This window comes from Erigeron canadensis, chromosome 1 (assembly GCF_010389155.1).
Source record: "Erigeron canadensis isolate Cc75 chromosome 1, C_canadensis_v1, whole genome shotgun sequence".
Taxonomy (NCBI): Eukaryota; Viridiplantae; Streptophyta; class Magnoliopsida; order Asterales; family Asteraceae; genus Erigeron; species Erigeron canadensis.
This window is the reverse complement of record NC_057761.1, coordinates 2515621-2538476: the sequence shown is the minus strand read 5'-3', so window position 1 is coordinate 2538476 and position 22856 is coordinate 2515621. Positions and strand designations below refer to the sequence as shown.

At 35.1% G+C, this 22856-nt stretch overlaps 2 protein-coding genes and 1 pseudogene across 2 annotated transcripts; 1 reads left to right on the top strand and 2 right to left on the bottom strand.

The window, feature by feature from the left end:
* Positions 1-6447: 6447 nt before the first annotated feature.
* Positions 6448-10631, top strand: LOC122585688 (annotated as a pseudogene).
* A 1718-nt stretch (positions 10632-12349) lies between these two features.
* Positions 12350-15384, bottom strand: LOC122585683 (TMV resistance protein N-like; the record flags this gene model as incomplete). Its single annotated transcript, XM_043757807.1, has 4 exons — positions 12350-13129; positions 13245-13589; positions 13703-14807; positions 14894-15384. Coding segments are annotated over 4 exons (2721 nt in total), but the record flags the coding sequence as incomplete, so codon positions are not given.
* Positions 15385-16840: 1456 nt separating this feature from the next.
* LOC122585682 (protein FAR-RED ELONGATED HYPOCOTYL 3-like) lies at positions 16841-19641 on the bottom strand. The gene is made up of 7 exons (XM_043757806.1): positions 19568-19641; positions 19223-19483; positions 18721-19063; positions 18557-18638; positions 17556-18454; positions 16971-17458; positions 16841-16886 (listed from the first exon to the last, which is right to left on the bottom strand). Exons 1-7 carry the CDS (start codon positions 19639-19641, stop codon positions 16841-16843), a joined length of 2193 nt encoding a protein of 730 aa, XP_043613741.1.
* Between the last annotated feature and the right edge of the window lie 3215 nt (positions 19642-22856).

Genomic DNA, 22856 nt, shown 5'->3' with positions numbered 1-22856 from the left:
TATATATATATATACAGCTTCAAACCCTAAACCCTTAAGCGTACCGTATACATCCGTTCCCTATCTGTAGGCTTTAGCATTTTAGGGTTTAGCATTTAGGGTTTTAGAATGTAACTTTCCCTCGGGTTTTACAATGTAGCTTAGGGTTTAGGGTTTGAAGTCGTACGCTAACCCTACGACTTCTAACCCTAAACCCTTAAGCGTACCGTATATATCCGTCCCCCATCTGTAGGCTTTAGCATTTTAGAAGCACCTTGCGTATTGGGCCTTTGGCCCACTCTAGCATTTTAATCTCCATCAAATATGTAATCTTCATTAGATATTTAAAGACTATTGGGCCTTTGGCCCATATATTTTAGCCATTAGGGTTCATATTTTTTCCAGGGCGGCTAACCCTTGACCTTCAAACCCTAAACCCTTAAGCGTACCGTATACATCCGTTCCCCATCTGTAGGCTTTAGCATTTTAGAGTTTAGCATCTAGGGTTTTAGAATGTAACTTTCCCCTCGGGTTTTATAATGTAGGTTAGGGTTTAGGGTTTGAAGTCGTAGGGTTAGCATGCTAACCCTACAACTTCAAACCCTAAACCCTTAAGCGTACCGTATACATCCGTCCCCCATCTATAGGCTTTAGCATTTTAGGGTTTAGCATTTAGGTTTTTTAGAATGTAACTTCCCCTCGGGTTTTAAAATGTAGCTTAGGGTTTAGGGATTGAAGTCCTAGGGTTAGCCTACGGCTAACCCTACGACTTCAACCCTAAACCCTTAAGCGTACCGTGTACCCGCTCTAGGGTTTAGGGTTTGAAGGTCGAGGGTTAGCCTTCAAACTCTAAACCCTAGAGTGGGAACCCTCTTCGTTATTAGGTTTTTAAGGGTTTTTTTTGGCTAAAAGGACTTGCGCCCTAGGAATACATTACTGAAGAATAAAAGTACAAAAGAAATGTCCTCATGGGCCCTCTATAGTAAATAAAGGAGACCCGTGATGCAGGGAGTGAACCAACTGAGTGACTGGACAGGGCCAGATTACCCAAAGAATATCATAAAAATACATGAATCTTACAAATGAATCATATACTAGCAAGCTAAATAAAAGTATGTATGACAATGCTAATTTCCATCTAACTTCATGAACTGTGCATTTTCTCTTGTATCTGACTCTACATCCTCCTCATCTCCTGAATCTGTATGAACTGGGTCTTGTTGGGTAGAAGGAGCTGATGGGATGCTGACATCATCAATATTTAACCCACATAATGCCTCATATGGGTTAGCTGTGATAACTGGTGCTAAAGTAGAAGGGATATCCTGTCGGGGTGCAACATATGTACCTGAATGGGTATCTGGGGTAACCCTGACTGGCTGAGATGACTCTGTATTAAGGTTTAGATTTTTGGGTTTAGGGTTTAGATTTTCTAGCGTTTCTCGAATGTATCTTTTCCCTTGGATTAGCAATTAAGCTTTACGGTTTGAAGTTGTAGGGTTAGCCATTAGGCTAACCTTACAACTTCAAACCCTAAACCCTAAAGCGTACCGTATACATCCGTCCCTTTTACTACATCGGCTAACCCTCGACCTTCAAACCCTAAACCCTAGAGTGAGAACCCTCATCCTTTTTAGGTTTTTAGGGTTTAGATTTAGGGTTTAGATTTTCTAGGGTTTTTAGAATGTTTCTTTCCCCTCAGATTAACTATTAAGCTTTAGGGGTTAGGGTTTGAAGCTGTAGGGTTAGCCTAACGGCTAACCCTACAATTTCAAACCCTAAACCCTAAAGCGTTCCGTATACATCTGTGCCCTCTTTTAGGGTTTAGCATCTTAGGGTGTAGATTTTTTAGGGTTTTTAGAATGTAGCTTTCCCCTCGGATTAGCAATTAAGCTTTCGGTTTTAGGGTTTTTATATTATACACATTTTGTTTGTGTTTCGAAAAAATTATACAAATTCTAAACACAATTTGTTTGGGTTTCGAAATACTCATACAATTTCTCAACACAAGGTGTTTTTATAGATTATACACAGTGTGTTTGGTTTCGAAAAACTCATACAATTTCTAAACACACGATGTTTTTGTACATTATACACATTGTGTTTGGGTTTCAAAAAACCCATACAATTTCTAAACACATGGTATTTGTATGCGTTGTACACATTGTGTTTGGGTTTCGAAAAACTCGTACAATTTCTAAACACAAGGTGTTCTTTTACAAACACAATGTGTTTCGACATGTTGAATCTTTTAGAATCCAAAACACAATGTGTTTAATTCATTTTTCCCCTTTTTTCCTTGATTATAACCTAGACAACGTAATTCCATAGTAATTGAGACATCATATGTTTAAACAAATGATCATATAAATGTCAAAAAACTCAAAATATCAAATACCATCTGTTGAATGACTACTGCCCGAACATATAATTATTAAACAATTAAAGTAGTATGAAAATAAAAGTTCATCATATAATTATTAAACAATTAAAGCAGTATGAAAATAAAAGTCCATCATGGATTGTTCACAGTTCACTTTCACTTGAACCTCCTATTCACTTGAACCTGCTGCTCTTCAAATTAATTAACTTGCCAAGTTCCTTTCTAACTTCGGCAGCAACCGACTTTCATTGTATTGCCCCTACATTGAATAAAAGAAGATAAGCATATGCATTTCATTATTTTAATGAATTGAACCATTAACCGACCATGCATTTCAAAATAAGCGTCTACATGCATATTTCACATTATAGAAGTGTGGATCAATCACACCATGCAAATTACCTAGTATAACACAGCTTATGCATAAGTTCCCAGTACCAACTATCCATGAATACGAGAAGAACGTGCAATTAATGAAAAAGAAAAGAGGACAGTAGTAATACCTCGTACGTCAGACCATTTACCATATCGTATGGGTTTATGGTAATAATTGACATTTCCCACATACAAGCTCTTACCATCACCAATTTTACTTGCTTCATTAAGAACAACATCAACTTTAACGATTGTGTGGTCATCACATGTCATAATATACTTGGCGGATGCGGTATGAACCTGAGTTAAAAATAACATCAATTAATTAAATACCCTCCTAACATGATCAGAAAAATATCAACTTTTTTATTTTTCCATAAGACCTTATAACTTACCCCGTATTCACATATTGCAACAGTTTTAACACTACAAGGTCATAATTATCCATGTAAGGCACAATCACGATATCGCCAAAGAAATCTGTTTCTTTCTTCAACTCAATATTCACTTCCTTTCTTGCATGCTAATGAAGCAATGACATTACATGCTTAACTGTAAGGTTTGAGTCTATTAATACAACAATTGAAAATTTAAAGTACATGTAATTTGCATCTTCACTTACCAATGCACCAAAAAAACGAGCAACAACGTGTGACGACTTAATAAGATTATGCTGCATACAGGACTTCCTGACAGGCATACGTTCAGCAAAATGATTTCCTGCCGAAAGAATGCCAATGAACATATCAATGGGCCCATCTGGAAGTGGTGGGGCCTTCCACATGATTGACATTTCCAGGTGTCGTTGAGGAGTGAAACTAGGATGTGTCGAGGGTAGGGAAGCAGCATATACAGCATTCACATCAATATCTCCATTTAAAGCCAGTCCAGTGGCATCCTCCAACGCAAAGCCCTATACATGTTAATAAGCTCTTATTTCTGGAACCTTTTAACAAAAGGCGTTATTTAATTCACCTGTTTGAAAGTTTTTTAAAAAAGAAACCCAAACTGACCATTTAAAAGTAAACGGGTCAAAATTGCAACCTCTAGAATAAAAAAACAGTTGTTATTCAACATTGATAATGTTTAAGATGGGATAACCTTTAGAACTTTGTTGCTATTGAATCCATGCATCATAATTATCTGAAAACAAGATCAAAGGTCTTAAAAAATTCAATAAAAGTTAAAGAAAGTAAGCAAGCACTGAAGTTATATACGAATCAATCAATCAATATATATCTTAAAATCAACTAAATGTATGTAATAAGCAGGTGAAATTATATAAAGACAGTGATCAGGGCCTCAACTTTCGAAACATAGCAGGAGATATGACATCCATATGCTCCAAATTGAGATAGTTCTCCATTGTCAACCTGGGGATCCAAGGTGTCCTGGCGGCTCGCTGTTACTCCATTGCTGTGGATTGGACAAGTTTATGGCAACAGGTAATAAAAATCTGATATACCCAGAGTTGCAAAGCTTATACTGAAACAAACTTTATGTGTCTAAACTTATTTCTGTTGAAAAAAGTTCCTATGAATTTTGCTTATTTCCATAAAGGTAATATGCACTAAATGACTATAAACTGACTTCAACAGCCGCAGTATTTAATTTTAAGAAAAAAATCCGTTAACAAACAACGTCGCCTCTATTTCATGTACCACATTCACAAAAAAGTTAGGCATTTTTTTAAAAAAGTAAACCGTTACAGTATATCAAAACAGCTGGTATATGATATTCATTTTAAATACAAAGCACGGTGGATGTGAAGAAGTAGGCCATTATCTCGACAATAATGAGCCAAGGTTAATCAAAATGAAAAATTTATCAATCCAAATCACTTAATCAGTATATCAGGCTGTGTTTGGATATACGAGTCAATACTAAATAACAAAAATATATATCCGAACTATCAACTGAAAGCTGATGAGTGAAATACGTGTAAAGTTATATCGAAACTATTAACTGAAAACTGATGAGGTAACGTATGCCTAAAAAATCAAGTGAAATTGAAGGTCTAATAATTAATGTCTTACGTTGCTATAATATCTCAATTGATACACACATGATTTGTTCATGTAGGGTGGCATTAGCACATGCGATTATACCTCTATCTAGTCCATGCAAATACATACCTTTAGAGAAGTCAAGTCTCTGGCCACCAGCATCAGTTACAACACCGCCGGCTTCTTCAATGATGACAACTCCAGCCGCTTGATCCCATGTCATCTCTTTATATCCAGCTCTATCAAACTTCATGAAGATCTCTGCATCTCCACGAGCAATGGCTGCGTATTTCACCATACTGTATACTCGTAGCGGTTGGTTAATACACAAAACCTACAATTTAATTTCTCTCAGGTATTTGATCAAACAGTTCATGAGCAAACACGGATTAAGCAATTAAATACGATTTTTAATCAATAATAATGTGATTCCATACAATCCTACTTTCATCGAATACATTAAGCTATACAGACATCTTGTGTTTCACATTCTAAGCATGTTGATTATCAAACAGTTTGATTCAAACCTCACAATAAGAACCTAATTCCATAAAATATAACTGTCATTAAGCAATGGAAACACATACTGATTCAGGTTAATCAACAATTATGTGACCGTAACCGTAAACACCTTGTGTTTCAGATGAACTATTGTTGTAATTTCAGATTAACATACCTTTTATCATTTGTTCGATTTCTTCATCGATTATCACATCTTCTTCCTTCATTGATTAACAACACGAAATCAGTTACTGTTTTAATTCACGGTGGTGAGATTAATTGACGCTGAATTCCAGCGACGATTAACAATACGAAATCGGACAAATAGAACAAAGGAAGATGAAGATGACGGTGGTGTGAGTGTTTGACGTTGATTACCGATGGAGATGAACAATATTAGTGTAATAAAGATGACGGCAAATGATGGTTTGTGGAGGTTAGGGTTTTGGTCGACGGAGGAGAACGAGAGTGAATGAGGAGCAACGTGTTTTTTTGGGTTTATATAGTGCGTGTAAATTTACGTTTTTGCCCCTCCATGTTTTTTTGTTAAAAGATCCTGGCCTTAGATTAGATCTGATCCAACGGTCCAGATCTGTTTCCTGGTTTTCACCAAAATTCACGTTTTTCAATGAATACAACTCATCATTACATATAGGTGAAAAAAATTACCCACCACAATTTAATTTTAAGGCCAGAAGTGTAAATGTGTGAACTCTAAGGGGACAAATAAAACTCTATCTTCTTCCAATAACATTTGGGCAAAATTTTTGTTGCAGCCAAACAAAACAAAGCTCACTCACTCTGTTGTTGATGGCCATGGAATTTAAAGAAGACGAGCCTCTAAAACCAATCAAAACATTTTACCCAAAAATAAAAGAAGATAGAATAAGCTTATTACCTGATGGTTTGATTATAAATGAAATCCTTTCACGTTTAGAATCCACAAAAGACGCCATCAAAACAGGTACCCTCTCCAAACGTTGGCAACACCTTTGGCCTTTTGTTCCTCGTCTTTTTTTTTTTTTTACTGATGATTATTTTAAAAAATCAGTAAAAAATTCCTCTCCTTCAGATAGTATTTCTTACTTTAAACCGATACCTGATTTCTATATGTGTGTTGATAAAACCCTAACTCAATGCCAATTAAACAAGCTCACCAAATTCATCGTGCATTCAAATTATGATATCCAGTTTTAATCCCAAGTCGATAATTGGATTCATTTCGCTACTAATTGTAAAGTCCAGCAACTTTACTTAGACTTTGTATGTATGAACAAAGATCATTTTGTATTGAATGATGACTCGTTTTTCATCAACACCCATTTCACCCATCTGTGTTTTAGGGGCTGCATATTTAAGCCTAACAGGTCGATTTGTTGGAAGAACCTTACCCATTTAACTATTACACATGGGAAATTAGACCATGATTTGATTTCAAATATACTATCGGGGAGTCCTTTATTGGATACTTTGAGGTTGGAATGTTGTCTTTTACGTTGCTCGATATTACTTCCAAGAGTGTTAAGAACTTGGTGTTCGATGGATACAATGGTGAAGTTAAATCATTTGATAGTCTTGACCGTATTATTGAAATCAATGCTCCTTATATTTCATCACTAAGTATCATTGGTTGTTTGTTGTTATTGAAGATTTTGCTGCGAAATGTGTCTTCTTTAGTCAAAGCTGAGTTAGATTTTACCAAATTCGGGCATGAGAGGAAGAAACTTAAAGAAGAGAATGAAGAAATGCTTAGAAGGTTTATACTAAGCCTTCACCATGTCAAAGAGCTAATAATTGGGAGTGATTGTTATAAGGTAAATCCTTGTTATCTTTCTGCAATATGTGAAGATTTTTGATCAATAGTTATTATAGTACTTAACTTGTATCATGTATACTTGATTAGAGTTTAATAATATATTGCAACTTTGAAGGAATATTAGAATAAGATAATTAACTACTTGAAGCAAGAGATAGTATATGCCTATCTCAATAATCTGATTTATAACTCAAAACATGATTATAGTTAATCCAGTAGAGAAAATCAAAAGCAAAATCCCTTATTGCAATATCCAATAATTGTAATAAAGATACTAAGGATAAGCAGGCAAGTGATTCAAACTTTGATAAAAGAAAAGCTAAATTTGAGATGGCAAGTGATTCAAATGTTATTACATGAAAGAGAAAATACTTGAATAATGTAAACTAAAAAGTAGGCCTGCTAATAAAAAAAAAAACTGATGTTAATTGTCTTAATTTAAAATATCTGAACCGCTCCTTTCCCTTACCCACTAGTTGCTGGCTCAGTGGGTCAACCTAGAATCCAAAAATAGCATCAAGGCTAAAGGGAGTGAGGGGTTCCCATAACCCCCAAATTAAATATAGGTAAAAAAAAAGGGAGTGGCGTTCGAAATGGGACGGGGGAGAAAAACTTTTGGCCCATAACGCTCCTGGGGGCAATGTAGCGGGCATTATGGGGGCGTTACATGCACTTTTTAGGCGTCCCAAGGAGGGCTAATGCCTCACTCCAGGTAGCCTAAGTGGCTCTTGATTCTCATCAGCTGCTTTGACCCTTGTCTTTTTCCTTGTGTACACCTTGAGGTTCGAAAATTAATCAATTGTTCATCTAGCAAGTCGTAGGCCTCCCATGTAGCTTCTTCAGGTCGGTGATACCATTGTACTAGCAACTCCAATATTGGTTGACCTGCTTCAAGAACCCAACGATGCTCTAGACAGAAGTAGGCTGGACATCGCTTTCTCAGTCCTTTGTTATTGTTAATGGATGGAATCCGGGGATAATGTCTGTTTATTTTGCTGCTGACAAACCAAGCATTGCTGCAAAAATACCCTTATTTCCTGCTTCATTTTAGGCCAATAAAATTGAGTAGACAAGCATTTAAAAGTCTTTAAAAATCTTCCATGTCCACTCGATAGAGAAGAGTGTAAATCTTCAAGCAATTTAAATTTAAGATTTGGGTATATCAGAAATATCCATTCTGCCCTTAAAAAATAAAAGCTGGTCATGCATGGAAAAACCTGGGACTGATGATGGATCAGAGTTGAGCTGCTGAAGAATATTTTCCGTATAAGAATCTTGTTGAAGCCCCGATGCCGGTGATTTCAACACAGTAAGGAACGACAGAGTCAATAGTTCACTGGAATGTGGTTTCCTAGAGTGTTCATCTGCCCCCTTATCTTCTTTCCCAGCTTTATGGCTTATAGAAGAATGATAGGACATGCGTTTGTGTAATAACTGTTGTTGTTCTGTCGTAGTAATTCGCTGCTCCAATAAGAATTTCAAGGGTTAGTGGTCGGTCCCAATGAGGAAGTGGCGCCCCGGAAAATAATAAAATTTCAAAACGGCAGAACGGGAAGAACCAATGCTAATAGCTCCCAATCGTAAGCCGTTTATCAATTAGATGGAGAAAACCCTTAATTAAAATGCCCCAACTTCTTTGACATTAAAAGGAATAGGCCATCATTGTACAGCAGAAACTTTCTCGTCTTCAACCTGTACAGTGATGACATCACATGCCCGAGAAAAGGAGACCTTGGATTGTCCAAAGCAACACTTGGACGTGCAATAACCCGAATGTAAATCCAACTTTGAAAACACCTTGGCACCATACAACTGGTCTTAACAGTTCATCAATATCTGGGATTGGATACTTTAATCTTTTTTAGAGCCCGGTAATCCACACACATCCTCCAAGTATTATCCTTTTTCTTGACCAACAAAATCGGGCTGGAAAATTGACTATTGCTTGGTCGAATAAAGCCCGCCGCTAATAATTCTTCCACCTGTTTTTCTATTTCAGCCTTATGAGAATGGGTGTATTGGTATGGAGTATGGACGTATGTGTCGAGTTTGGAAGTAGGGGAATGCAGTGGTTTTGTGAACGGTGTGGGGGAAAGTTTTATTAGGCTCTTAAAAACCGTAGTTATAGTGTTTTATAGGTGGTAATAGGGGTGGGATTTCTGGATTAGTCCCTGGCTCAACAGCTAAATGTTGAAAACTAGCCGACTTTTGGGGTCCTGTTGTGATACCCTGCAGTTTGTAATGTTTACCATCTCCATTAAAAATCATAAACATTTCCTTCCAATTGGCTTTGACTGTATTTAGAGTTTCCAGCCACTGACTCCCAATACCAAATCTGCACCACCGACTGAAAAAGGATACAAGTCCTGAACAATTTGGAGCTCATTGATTTGGAGTGTGAGGTCCTTCAAAATGTTGTACACCCGATAATATCCCCATTCTCTATTTGAACACCAAAAGGTGGACCTGCTTGGATATTAAGTTTCAATTCATTTTCCAATACATCTGAGATGAATTTATGTGTGGATCCCTAATCAACTAAAATTAATACATCGGCAGTAAACTTGAAAGCTGATGATCTCGGCAACATTGCTATCATCTCCTTCTGTGTGACCGGCTTCATTGAGTGGCTTCTCATCGAAGTCTTCGTCTACTTCCAACACCTTAAGAGTGCCTGTTTTACACCGATGACTCGGTCCGTATTTGTCCCCACACCGGTAACACTCACCGCTGAGATAGCAGGACTGTATTTCTTCATCAGAAATTCGTAGGATTGAATTGAAGTTGGTGGATGGGGCTGGTGTATATGTTGAAGATTTGGGGTCGGGTTGGATTGATTTTGAAGGTGCTGTCCAGGTTGCCCCTCTCCCGGAACGCGTGTGGATACTTTTTGACTCAAATTCCAGAGCAATACTCACTGCTTGGTATACCGCTCTCAGTTTCTGAATTCTTACATCAGCTTCCAGTTTCAGCGAGGCCATTGCTGAAGACCCCTAGGAGACAATGTTCAGGCCAATTAGAAACCCGGGAAGAACGTTTAGTGAAGTCTTGTCGGTACTCTTGTACCGTTCCTGTTTGTTTTATGCTGCACAAATGTTAATCTGGGTTTTGGAACTCAGTAGGCCCAAAGTTTTTCTGCAGGGCACGAACTAGTTCATCCCAATACGCTATAGGTTGATCTATGGAGACTGGAAAGCCAAAAATACCAATCTAGGTTGTATACTCTATATTTTTGAGATCCTTTTTGTTGGTCTCATTCAAAGATTTATAACTATAATCAATGTTAAATTAGTTGCATTATTAGATATAAAAGAAGTTTGTGTCAACCTAACCTGTTTTGAAAATGACCCGGCTCAACCGGCACTCCTTCTAGCATGTTACCTAACCCTGCCATCTTGCCATTTCTTTTTAGTTTGTAATTTTGTATAGCATCATGCAGTTCTTATTTCCGTTCTTTAATATTCTAATTGATATTTTTCATTGGCAGGCTTACTCTGGTTTGGAAGCTAAAGGTTTCATTTTTCCACCTGTCGAGCATGAAATTAATTATACTTCACTATCCTCTTTATGATACTGATTCGACGGAGCTAAGTGATTGCTCTAATAATGACTCATATGTTGGTGACTCATCCCGGTCGATTCACAGTCCAGTGCCCCTACGTCGGGACAGGTGCAGGCGACTCAGAGGGTTTGTAAGATACTGTTGTTGGTGTTTGATATACTCCTGATCTCCTATGGGTTGTAGGATATTCTGATATCATATGGTTTATAAAACACAGCTGTTGGTGTTTGCTATAATCCTAATTATCTTCAATTATTTAGGTTATCGTATGATTATATCATATATTATGTATGTTTATTTATATTGACATGTTTTTTTTAAACAATTAGTCGGTATTCGACATTAGGGAACACCTCATCGTATAATGATGAAGCCCTGCACGTACTCTAGACTACGAGATGTAGACCATAAGCCCTTACATGTGATTCAGGGAAAAACCTACAGATTTGTCACTCCTGAGAGCATCCACAATGGGGTGTTTTCAAAAGCCTTTTTGTAAAAAAAGTGTAAGAGGTTTATCTAAAAAAGCTTTTCTCCCCAATGGAAAAAAGTTTTTCAAAAGCTTAAAGTTACTTAAAACATAATTATTTAAATGAAAGACTAAAGGTCGTGTTTGTTTCATAGAATTTGATGGAATCTGATGGAATTGAAATTGAATTCCATTCCTAGTGCGTTTGATTATTCAAAGAAGAAGAAATCTCATTCCATAGGATTGTAAACATTCCATCATTTGATGGAATCTCCATTCCTTGGGGATGGAGAAAGGAATTTGATTCCTTCCGTCACTTGAATTCTCAAAAAATCAAAAATATTTCGTCAAATTCCATTCCTTCGGATTTCAATTCCTTCGAAAGATTTCATTCATTCCAAAAATATTCTGTGAACCAAACACACCCTAAATGAAAAGCTTAATATTCCTCAACCTATAGGTTATGTCTTCAAGCTATTGTTGTACTATATTAATGTATTTTAATTAATAAAAAGCTTTTGAAAAGCTTTTTACCATTGGAAATGAAAACTTTTTATAAAAATCTCTTACACCTTTTTATAAAAAAAAGCTATTGAAATTATACCATTGTGGATGCCCTAAGAGTCGATCTAAAACCTGTGCGAAAACCAGAGATGCATTTGTCCGTTAGAGCTAGCTTCATTTGCTATATTTACATGTTAATATGTTGCTATATTTACATGTTAATATGTTTCTATGTGTGTTTGGAAAGGTTGCATTCATAAGTTGCACTAGTAACAGAATGAATCAGAAGTAGGACTAAAACTGAGTTAGCAACATAAACATAGATGAATTTGTGACAAAAGATAAAGTCTCGGCATTAAGGAAGAGCTTCACACAAGTTAGTAATTTTTATAGTAATTCTTTATTAAAATGAAATTTTACAAAAAACTACAAGTTGTTACCAAAACAAGATAATCTATAATATCTAACCAACCAAGTTGAATGACAAATTACAACCAATAAGTTTTTACTCTATAAAATACGCCTAAACAGATACAACCTAAGTTGTGTGTATGAGCAAATAACCTTTCTTAAGTTAATTTCTCAGATTGTTCCACTACTCTATGCTCCAAAGGATGTGAGTATTATAGGCGAATACCCGACATTCCATTAGTCCAAATCAACGACGTAGTCTTTTTTCATTGGCTCTCCGTAAAGGAATATTTGATGGTGACCTTTTGTATGGAACCACCACTACTCCCATCAACGTTGCATTCTACATCCCCTCCCAACAACGAGGCCAAGGAGACAAGGTATTATGAAGAATTACTACACTTGATGGGAGCTCAGGCAATTCGACGAGATTTTCACAACCAATCAGATCGAGGAGTATGAGGCAAGTAAGTCTGGAGAGGCTGAAATCTAATCGTGTAAAATTATTACATCTTAGATGTAGCTCTTTTAAGTTGGATAACTCACCAATATTAGAGGGTATTTCTCCATCTTTTAAATTACACCAACTCAGATCCAACTTTTTTAAGGAGAGTGGCAAGTGAGTAAGATTACCTATTCCAATCTTACTCCCCAAGTTATAGATATTAACATGAAAATTCTCTAGACATTTTAATGCATAAAAGTCACCTTCAATGCTCTTTAACTTTGAACACCATTCCAACTTTATCGAACTAAGGTTAGTAAAACATTCTCCCAACGATGAGGGTAGGACTTCTATCCCAACTTCATTCAAATATAACTCCACCAAGTTTTCCATATTTGCTTTGATCTTTGGAAACTCAACAAGTGCTTTGCAACGTGAGATTCTAAGAATCTCCAGTTTTCCCATCCCAACAATGCTCGGAAACCTTGTGAGCTTCTCACACTGAATTATAGATAGGTAAACAAGATTTGAATGATTTCCTAGTGATTGATGAATCTCTTTTAAACTGTCACATCCAACGAGTACTAACTTCCGAAGAAATGGGAGTCCACCAAAATCAGGTGTCCTCACTAGTTCTCTTGCACCAACAAGCTCCAGCTCTTTCAAACATGGTAGATGCTGATACATACACAAAAAAATCAAAGCAAAAACTACACACAAAAAAAAGAGAGGTTCAAAACAACAACTGAAGTACCTTGTAACCCTTCCAAAGTTCCTTTTGTAAGTTGTTTACCATTTTTAAAACAACAAGCTTCCTTGGTTGAAAATGTTCAGAGAATAGACTCGCAGGATAACCATTCCAGTCTATATACCTCAACTCCATACCATATGTTTTGCTTTGTTTGATCCTCTTTGGAGACCCACTCATATGTACATTTGATAAACATTTAGCTAAGTTGCAATAATATCCCAGCCTTTCAAAAAGAAAAGAAAGAAACGTAGTCCCTTCATCATAGTTGATCTCAAACGGACTTGTCACATTAAGGAATCTTAGTTTCTTCATATTTGAGACAAGCAAGATGAAGTTAGATGAACAACCATCAAGATTCACTTCTATGGCTTCAATCTTATCATTTTCCTACAATAAAGGGAAAAAAGCAATAAATATTGAGTTGGAGTAACTTATCGGCATGTATATGCAATGTGTATCATTCAATGTACGTCTCGAAAAGCTAGTATTAAAATATATACCAGTGTTGCATTCCTGGAACACATGTCTTCAATATCTTTGTATTGCCAAACCCTGCTATGTTTTTCAGGATTGTAGGGATGTTCCCCTCTAACAATGTAATGTGCCATTTCTTGAACTAGATCATGCATATCAATCTTGCCATCTTTTGAAATAGTTATAAGAGCCTTCTGTTTCAATATCTTTATCCCTATATCAGGGTAAAAACCACAAGCATCAAGAATTTCCATTGCATCACCTTCCTTTGTTCCCCTGTTGAAACATGCAATATCCAAGAATAACTCTTTCTCCACAGGTTTAAGTCCATCGTAGCTGATTTTAAGCTTTTCCACAATATCCATTTCTGGATGATCTTTTAGTCTAGCCAGTGTACTAAGCCACTCATCCTTGTCTTTGTCATGCAAAAAAGTACCCAAAACAATCAGGGCTAAGGGAAGCCCAGCAGCATATTTAACAACCTTTTTTGAAAGCACCTCATAATCTGGTACAGGTTTATCTTCATAGTATGCATGTTTATTTAAGAGCCGAATAGCTTCATCATGTGATAATAAATTGATATGAGAGACCACGTCTACCTTATGAATTGTCAGCAAATGGTGATCCCTGGTGGTAATTAATATTCGACTCCCATCACCAAACCATTTATGACACCCGGCTAATGCCTTTAGTTGGTCGAGATGATCGACGTCATCAAGAACAATCAGCACATTCCTACGACATAACATACTATGAATCTTGCATCTTCCTTCTTTTACACTCGTCAACAACTCTTGTGTTTTCAAAACTTCTGATAGTATTGCTTCTTGCAGTTTTTTTAAGCCATCTATTTGTTGTGACTTTTCCCTAATATTTTCTATAAAGCAGTGGCCATGAAAATGCACACGTAGTTTAATATATGCAGAAAACGCAAGAGTGGTCTTACCACCACCTCCAAGCCCCCATATCCCAACCATTCGCACACCACCCAACCCAATGCTTAAATGGGATCTCAACTGTTCTAATCGAGTTTCCATTCCAACTAGGTTTTCATCCTCAACCGGTGAATCCAAAGATGACAATCTATCTAAAATGGAACCAACAATATCTTGGATGCATTCTGATTCATGCCTGCAGGTACATTGAAATATATATTTTAAAACATTTAAATTAAGGAGATGAAGTGATTTACACAAAGACAATGAAGAAAAGATTACCCATTGGCGACGTGCTTGGGTTCCCATCCAGCAATATTACTTGCATCAAAAAGTGCTTTTCTCCAAGATTCAACTTTGTTCTTGTTGTTTTCTGACAACTCGTGTTTGGCAAATGCTTCTCCATATTTCCCTTTTTGTTTCCTGACATCAAAGGGATCCACGTGATAGAATATGGGCAAAACAATTTGCCCTGTCTCACTATCCCTGCATTTCATAATTTGTGAAAGCTCATCCAAACACCACGAAGAATCCGCATAGTTTTCAGAAAATAAGATCACCAAAATATGTGATTCTCCAATAGCTTTTAAGAGGGATAGACCGATGGTGTCACCCCGGTCAAGTAATACGTCGTCCTTGTAAGTAAGAATTCCATGTTGTTGAAGAGCAGAATAGAAATGGCCAACAAAGGTCTTGCGGGTATCTTTACCTCTAAAACTAAGAAACACATCATACTTCCAACTCCCTAAAGAAGATGCCATAATATTATTATTGATGATGATGTGTTTGGAATGGTTCAAAGAAGAATGATGGATGTGGTTGTTGAAGTTTAATCAGCAGATTGAATGAAATTCATCTATAAGAATCGGAGAATTGAGTTGTAATTAGAAGATATTTTATATTGTATGAAGTTTTCAACCAACTCTTTTCACACTTAATTTAGCGGAAATTTCCTTTGGTAGATTTGAGCCCTACAATTTTTCTTTCTATACACAACAAATTTTTGTGGAGAGATCTTATCATGTGATTTGTTTCTTCTCAAGTGCTAACTTAAAAAGGCAGTAGACACAATGCGATTCTTTTACAAAATTACTGTAAAGATAATCTTAAATCAGCTTTACACAAAACATAATCTAAAACAATCCTAAACTTGAAATCAAAAAAAACCCAAAATTGAAATAGAGAAATTCTTACCCTGAAGTAGATTTAATCATCGAGAAAGAGGATGATTCACCCCCAAGATGAAGAGACATTCATTTATGCAGATTGTCTTTTGTGTGTGTGTGTCAGTGTGTGTTTGATCAATTAATTTGATTGTAAAAAAGAAAAGCGTACACAAAAAGTTTGACTTAAGTCAACTTTTTATATTCAGTCAACTGAACACCGGAGACTTTCAAACCCCATATTCAAAAAAATTTGACTTTTTTTACTGTCTCGCCATTTGAATGGCCACGTAAATAACTTATTTGCTGACATTGAGTGTCCATTTAAGTCTATATAAATCACAAAATTGTCTTTTAATAAAAAGGGAAAATATCATATATGCCACTACTAAGTTCTTAAATATCACATTTAGACAATTAATTTTTGAAATATCATAAAAGCCATTATTAAGATTTAAATATATCATAATTATCCAAATAGTTAAATTTAATTAATTTAAAACATTAAAACACTTAAAATTATTAAATTACATTTCCAAATTACAATTATACCCTTTATTATCTAACTACCAATTACACTATGCACAGGAAGTGAAATCCTTAGTGTCTTTCCCCACGACCACCTCTAAGCTTTAAGTGATCATCCCTTATCAAAACCTTAAAAACAACCCTCCCTTATCAAAGCCTTAAAAAAACATACAACGCAGAGTTAAAAGAACATGAATGATAGTGTTAAAAGAACATGTCATATATAGGACCTTCTGACATGCTAATGGAAAATCTCAACAAACTTAGTATTGAGAAGATGTTCAAACTTGCCACATCTAACAACACTAATATGGATGATCAAAATCAAATACATTACGCAGCAACTTATTTAAAGCCATTGTTTAAGCGTTTAAACCAATGGAATATCTCAAAGAAAACAGAACGTTTTGGTATGTAAACCAACAAAAAAATGTCAAAGATAACAAAGTGAATCTGGAAAAAAAATACGAGTAGAACCGAAGTGTATTACTTCTAAAAAGAAGACTAACTCTATTCACGAGCCTTTTCATATCAACCCTTAATCTGCACCATTTTCATGAGCTTTCCTCTTCTTTCCTCGTCTCCTAATAAAGTAACAGTTCATAGCATTTTATAAGCACAAATTTATATATATTATTGTAAATAGAGAAAACATAAAATGAAGTAACCTTTTATTATTATGTGCTTCAGATGTTTCATATTGATCAGAACTTTGAGATGATGCGTTATTGCATGTCTTTTCACGGTGTCCAAACCGACCACATCGCGGACACTTATGACTTCTCCTTTTGGGTTCGTTTCGTGATACAATTCTGTTTTTTTTCAGTCTTCCGGGAGGGCGTTTAATAATGGGCGGGTATATCTTCTCCTCTGTATCTATATGTACCCATTGATCTTTCCCAGATATTGTACCAAAATCTAAAGCATATGCTTCCTTAAATTTCTCAATGGAGAAATATGGATCAACATATTTGTCCCAATCACTATCTCTTGTGAAAGCAATCAAAGTTGCTGCATGTACACAAGGGAGACCTTTAACTTGCCACACCCGACAACTGCATTTTCTCTCAAGAAGATTAACCTCATAACGTTTTGTTTTATATGTTACTTCGGCTTGAGTATCACTGGTTCTTGAAACTTTGTATTCACCCAAGTTCTACAAGTAAAAAAAGAAAGAAATATAAACATTGGGGAGATATATGTATATGATGAGAGTATAAATTAGTATAATACTTATAGATCAATATACTTGCCTTGGAGATCTGATTGAGATAACTTTTTGCCTTAGGAACTAAAGTGCCATTCCATTTTTTTACAATCCTTCTTTTCTTATCAAATCGTTTTATCATTTTTTCCCTAATGGAATCAACGAGATCCAACACCGGCTTATAACGCAGTTTTTCTATCCAAGAATTAAATGCCTCAAAGATATTGTTGGTAATATAATCACATTTGGATATTGTGCCAAACTTGCTTCGACTCCATATCTTATTATGGTTCTGAGTAAGATATGTAATCGCATTTTCACGCAAACCAGCAATTTGTTTCATAAATCTATCATGCTCACTGGAATGGTATGTTAATGCAGCACCCCATAGGTTAGAGTAGAAGAAGTTAGAGTAGAAGAAGTCACCACGAAAATGTTTCTTAAAGTTGCTATACAAGTGCCTTATGCATTCTCTATGCTCAACATTAGGATAAACATGCATAATAGCTACTTCTAACCCTTTTTGCATGTCAGATGAGATGACAAGACCGTTTGGTGTCCCAATTGCTCTTTTTAGCGACTCAAGGAACCATGTCCACGATGCAGTATTCTCTGATTCAAGCACACTATAGGCAATTGGAAATATTGAATTATTACCATCAATTCCCGTGGCAGCAGCTAGTACCCCATTATACTTCCCTTTAAGATGACATGCATCAAGACCAATATAAGGACGACAACCAGCTAGAAACCCTTTAGAGCAAGCTGCTAATGATATAAAAAACCTCTTGAAGTGTTTCTTGTCACCTTTTTTCTCAAAGTCAATCTCAACAACACTTCCCAGGTTCTTATTTAGTAGTTCCGCTTTGAAATCATCCATCTTAATGAATGAATCTTCCCACTTACCATATATATCAGTGTAAGCTTGTTCCTTCCCTCTAAAGACTTTCAAATATGGTACATCCACATTGTAAATTTTCAAAATCCATTTCCTAAGTTCTGCAGGAGTGACATCCCCATCTCATTTTAACTTGTCTGGAACTATACCAGCAACCCATCCTTGTGTGGCACGGTTATTACCGCCTTTGTTGCTTCGAGTACAAGAATGAGCTTCTACCATTGTTTTCACCTACATAATATGTTTTTTTTTTTTTTTTGTATTAGCATAACAAGCATTTAAGCTGTAAGTTTTAAAAAAGTTATATACTTACTTCAAAAGTAATTTCATCTTGCATGGTAGAAGCATGTATTCTCCAGTCGCACTCCATGTTTCTACATCTTGCAATGAAGCGTGTTGGATCACTTTTCACTATAAAGTAATCGTACTCATTTGTGATTGCATGATGGTTCAAAGCTCTTTTGAAAGCAACTGCGTTTGTAAACTTAGAGTTCACTTTAATCGTTGGACATTTCTGGTTAAATGAGTTCGTTTCGCCTTCATAATTCAACATCGCACCTTCACCGTCAGAACTAAGATGGTTGTGATAACTCTCTTCGCTTGGACAATAATCTGATTCATCCTCATCATTTGTTTCAACAACTTTATCCTGAGCACTGTACAAAAAAATTACTTTGTTAGTGACTTGAATATAGTTGTCCTTAAACGTAAAAACAGTGTATGTACCTCTTTTGTAATTCAATTGTCCTACTGCTGTTATCTGTTGTCACATAAATGGTTACTTCTTTCTCTTTCTCGTACATGCTAAGCATAACCATGAAGTTGTCATCGGAATAAGATCAATAAAAGATTGTCGTGTGGCATTCTTGTCAACAAAAACAGTTGAGAAGACGGGGTTGCTCTTGGATATATAAAGTCTGCTAATTTCATCTTGTAGTTGATTCAAGTTGTATGAGCATGTGTCAATACAGATACATTTTTGAGAGCCAAAACAATATATTTTCCTACATGAGTTCTTGGCTGGCCTAAAATAGCCTCCATATTTTAGTTTGAGCTTATACTTAGATGGTACTTGCCTGAATATAAGAATTATACATTAATAGTGTTATAAATCAGCAATAAACAAACAAATGATGTTCAAAGAAATCATAAAAACATACTCAATTATCGGTGATTCGGCCATATTTTCCCATCTTGGCTTATACGATTCAGCCATATCTACATCATTATTCATTTTCAATGTTATTCGGTATTACAACTTTCTGCAATACAATACAAAGTACAATGGTTAATCTTGTAGTGTCTTTACACACATAAAACCAAGCCAAAAATGTTCTTTTTTATGACATTTTACCCTTTATACAAAGAATGACATTACTCTAAATTCAAATCAAAATCAAAAACAATCTACCAATGCTAGACTGACAGTCATGGTTGATGCAAAAACTCAACTCAATAATGGACATAATAACAAACATGAAAATTTAGTACTGTAAAAACATGAATGTGCCTAGTCAAACATATAAATGTTTGTACAATTATCAACCCATCCTTACAGCATACATGACGTCTCTGTTTTTTTACCAAAACCATATCAACACAATCTCATCAAATAAAGTAGCTATAAAGAAATTATTTGTCAAAATTAAAGTATCAATATTATCAATTGTAGTATGAATCAAATTTGGGAATCCATCTTTAACAACAACATAACTATATATATATATATATATATAACTTACCAAATAAAATTGATCTTCAGAGAAGACAGGTACTGGCTTAGTATGATCAAGAGTAGGGCTTCTGACAAATAAATAGATATTCATCCAACTATTTGATCGATATTTAGGGAAGAAAAAGGGCGGGAATTTGAGGCGCGAATTGTGATCTCTGCGTTATGTAATTAGGGATTCCCTATTTGTTATGTAGATCGTAAAATGGGGCTAAATAATTGTGGGTTAAATGAGAAAGGTTATAATTGTAATTTATAAATGTAATTTAATAATTTTAAGAGTTTTAATGTTTTAAATTGATTAAATTTAACTATTTGGATAATTATGATATATTTAAATCTTGATAATGGCTTTTATGATATTTCAAAAATTAATTGTCTAAATGTGATATTTAAGAGCTTAATAGTGGCATATATGATATTTTCCCTAATAAAAAAATGTCAAAGTCGAGCCTTGAACCTACAACTACCATTATATCATGTAGCTTGAATTGCCACTTGAACTACCTTGCATTTTATTTGTTTTTTTAAATCCACACTAATTAACAATTCAATGAGCTTTCTTTTAAATTGCAATACCTATAAAGGAAAAAAATCAACTCTTAATTCAAATCGATCAATGTCTGTAATTATGAATAACAATAGATAATTTCAAATCCCTTTAATTTTTTAGATCTGGGGGTTTTAATTTTGATGACTTTTATCAAAATTATTCAATCACTATGAAAAATCCAAAAGATGAGGTTAGTTTATTGGGATTAGTTTCCTCGAATGTAAGAACTTTGAACAAATGTCTATTGTAGGAAATAACTAAAGGTGTGTGTATCGTATGTAAACAACTTTGAAATAATGTTTATTGTATGTAAGAATTTCGTTTCAACCAATTAAAATCTGACAAGTGGCACCTGTATATGGTTGCCACGTATGTTTTCTTACATACAATAAACATTTTTTCAAGTTACTTACATACAATACACAATTTTAATTTTTTCCTACTATAGACATTCGGTCAAAGATAGTTACATTCTAGGAAACTAATCCCTAGTTTATTTATACATCATTTCTTTATCTATTGCTATTTCCCAATCTCGATTTTACATCTACATGGTATATTTTTAATTGATTATTTTATTTATTTATTTTTTTAATCGAGAATGGTGTTAATCGATCGGGTCTATCCGTATTCTTTTATTATATTGCTGTTTTTAATTGAATTGGGTTGTATCATGCAAACTTAAAATCAATTGTATAACTAAAGATGTACATTGTTTAGTTATATCATGAAAAATAATTATCTTGTGTTAAAAAATAGGTGATTGTTGTTTTTATAATAGGTAAACATGTTATTGTTTACTTAATAATTTGTTTTACAAATAATTCGTGAAAACAGATTGTTCAATTGGCTTCTTTTCGCTTACAAGTTACTACATTATAATCCTAGGTTTATTCGTAAAGCCAATCCTCCAAATGTAATCTTTTGGTAAAAGCATATTACTCAGTTCATAAGTTATTACATTATAATGTTCCGTTTACGTCTGTTTTCATGTATTCAAGATAAGATAAAGAGTGTGACAACTTAACTATGCTAACGATGTAACACCTAGGAATTGCAATGCGAGTGTAACAGTTTGGGTCTTACATAATTGGTGGCATGTTGCAAGCGATAAAGATCCGATGTTGGAGCTTATTTGGGAGAGGAACATGTATGTCATAAGTTAGTATCATCTCTATAATATCAAGCCTTTTTGTGTTTGTTTCTATAAAAGCTCGGTTATTGACATACATACACAGGATTATATATTTTTTCATTACTTTTGTAACACCCTATCAAGGCGGAATCACGAGGGTTACATACTAAACATAGCATGACATGAAAATTAAGTAGAGACAAGTCTAAATGCATTAAAAGGATTAGACAATCCATACAAATCATTCCAATACAAATATCAAGAATAATGCACAAGGAGCACACCCATCAAATGTTTACAAAATAATAGTTCAAAAGATGGTAAATGATCCTAAGCATAACCCATAAACGGGAACTATGAATCACAGATCCATGAATAGTCTAAGTTCAATCCTAGTATGCAAACAATCAAGCAATCATCCAATACGTCTTTGGTTCACCTGTTCACCTGAAAAGTGTACTAAAATGTGTCAACATAAAGTTGGTGAGTTCGTAGGTTTTTGTGACAAAAATCAAGTGTCAGGATATCAACCGTTATCGATAAATGAGGATTAGAATACCTAATCACGTCACGTCAATACAAGACAATACAATAAACGTCATAATATGGGTTCAAAGACCCTTTCCCGAGTATGATCATGCCGGGTGTGAATTCGTCAATCCACCGCCACGTCAATAAATAATAATATATAATATACGTCATACGTCACAAGTATAACATCATAATAGAGTGGCCAAGATCATACCGGGTGTGGATTCGTCAATCCACCGTGACGTCAATACATAATATATATATTATATATATACATATACGTCATACGTCACAATCATAAACGTCACATATAACCGTCACATATAAACGTCACATAACACGTATCATGATCAATCAATTAGATATCTAACGTCTCAAGTCATATCACTGTTGGGTTATATAACTATTATGAAATCAAATCACAAAGCACGCAGTGGAATATAAAATCTATGTAGTTAATTAATTAACCAAGAGAGAAAACGTATACCTTAAATTGGA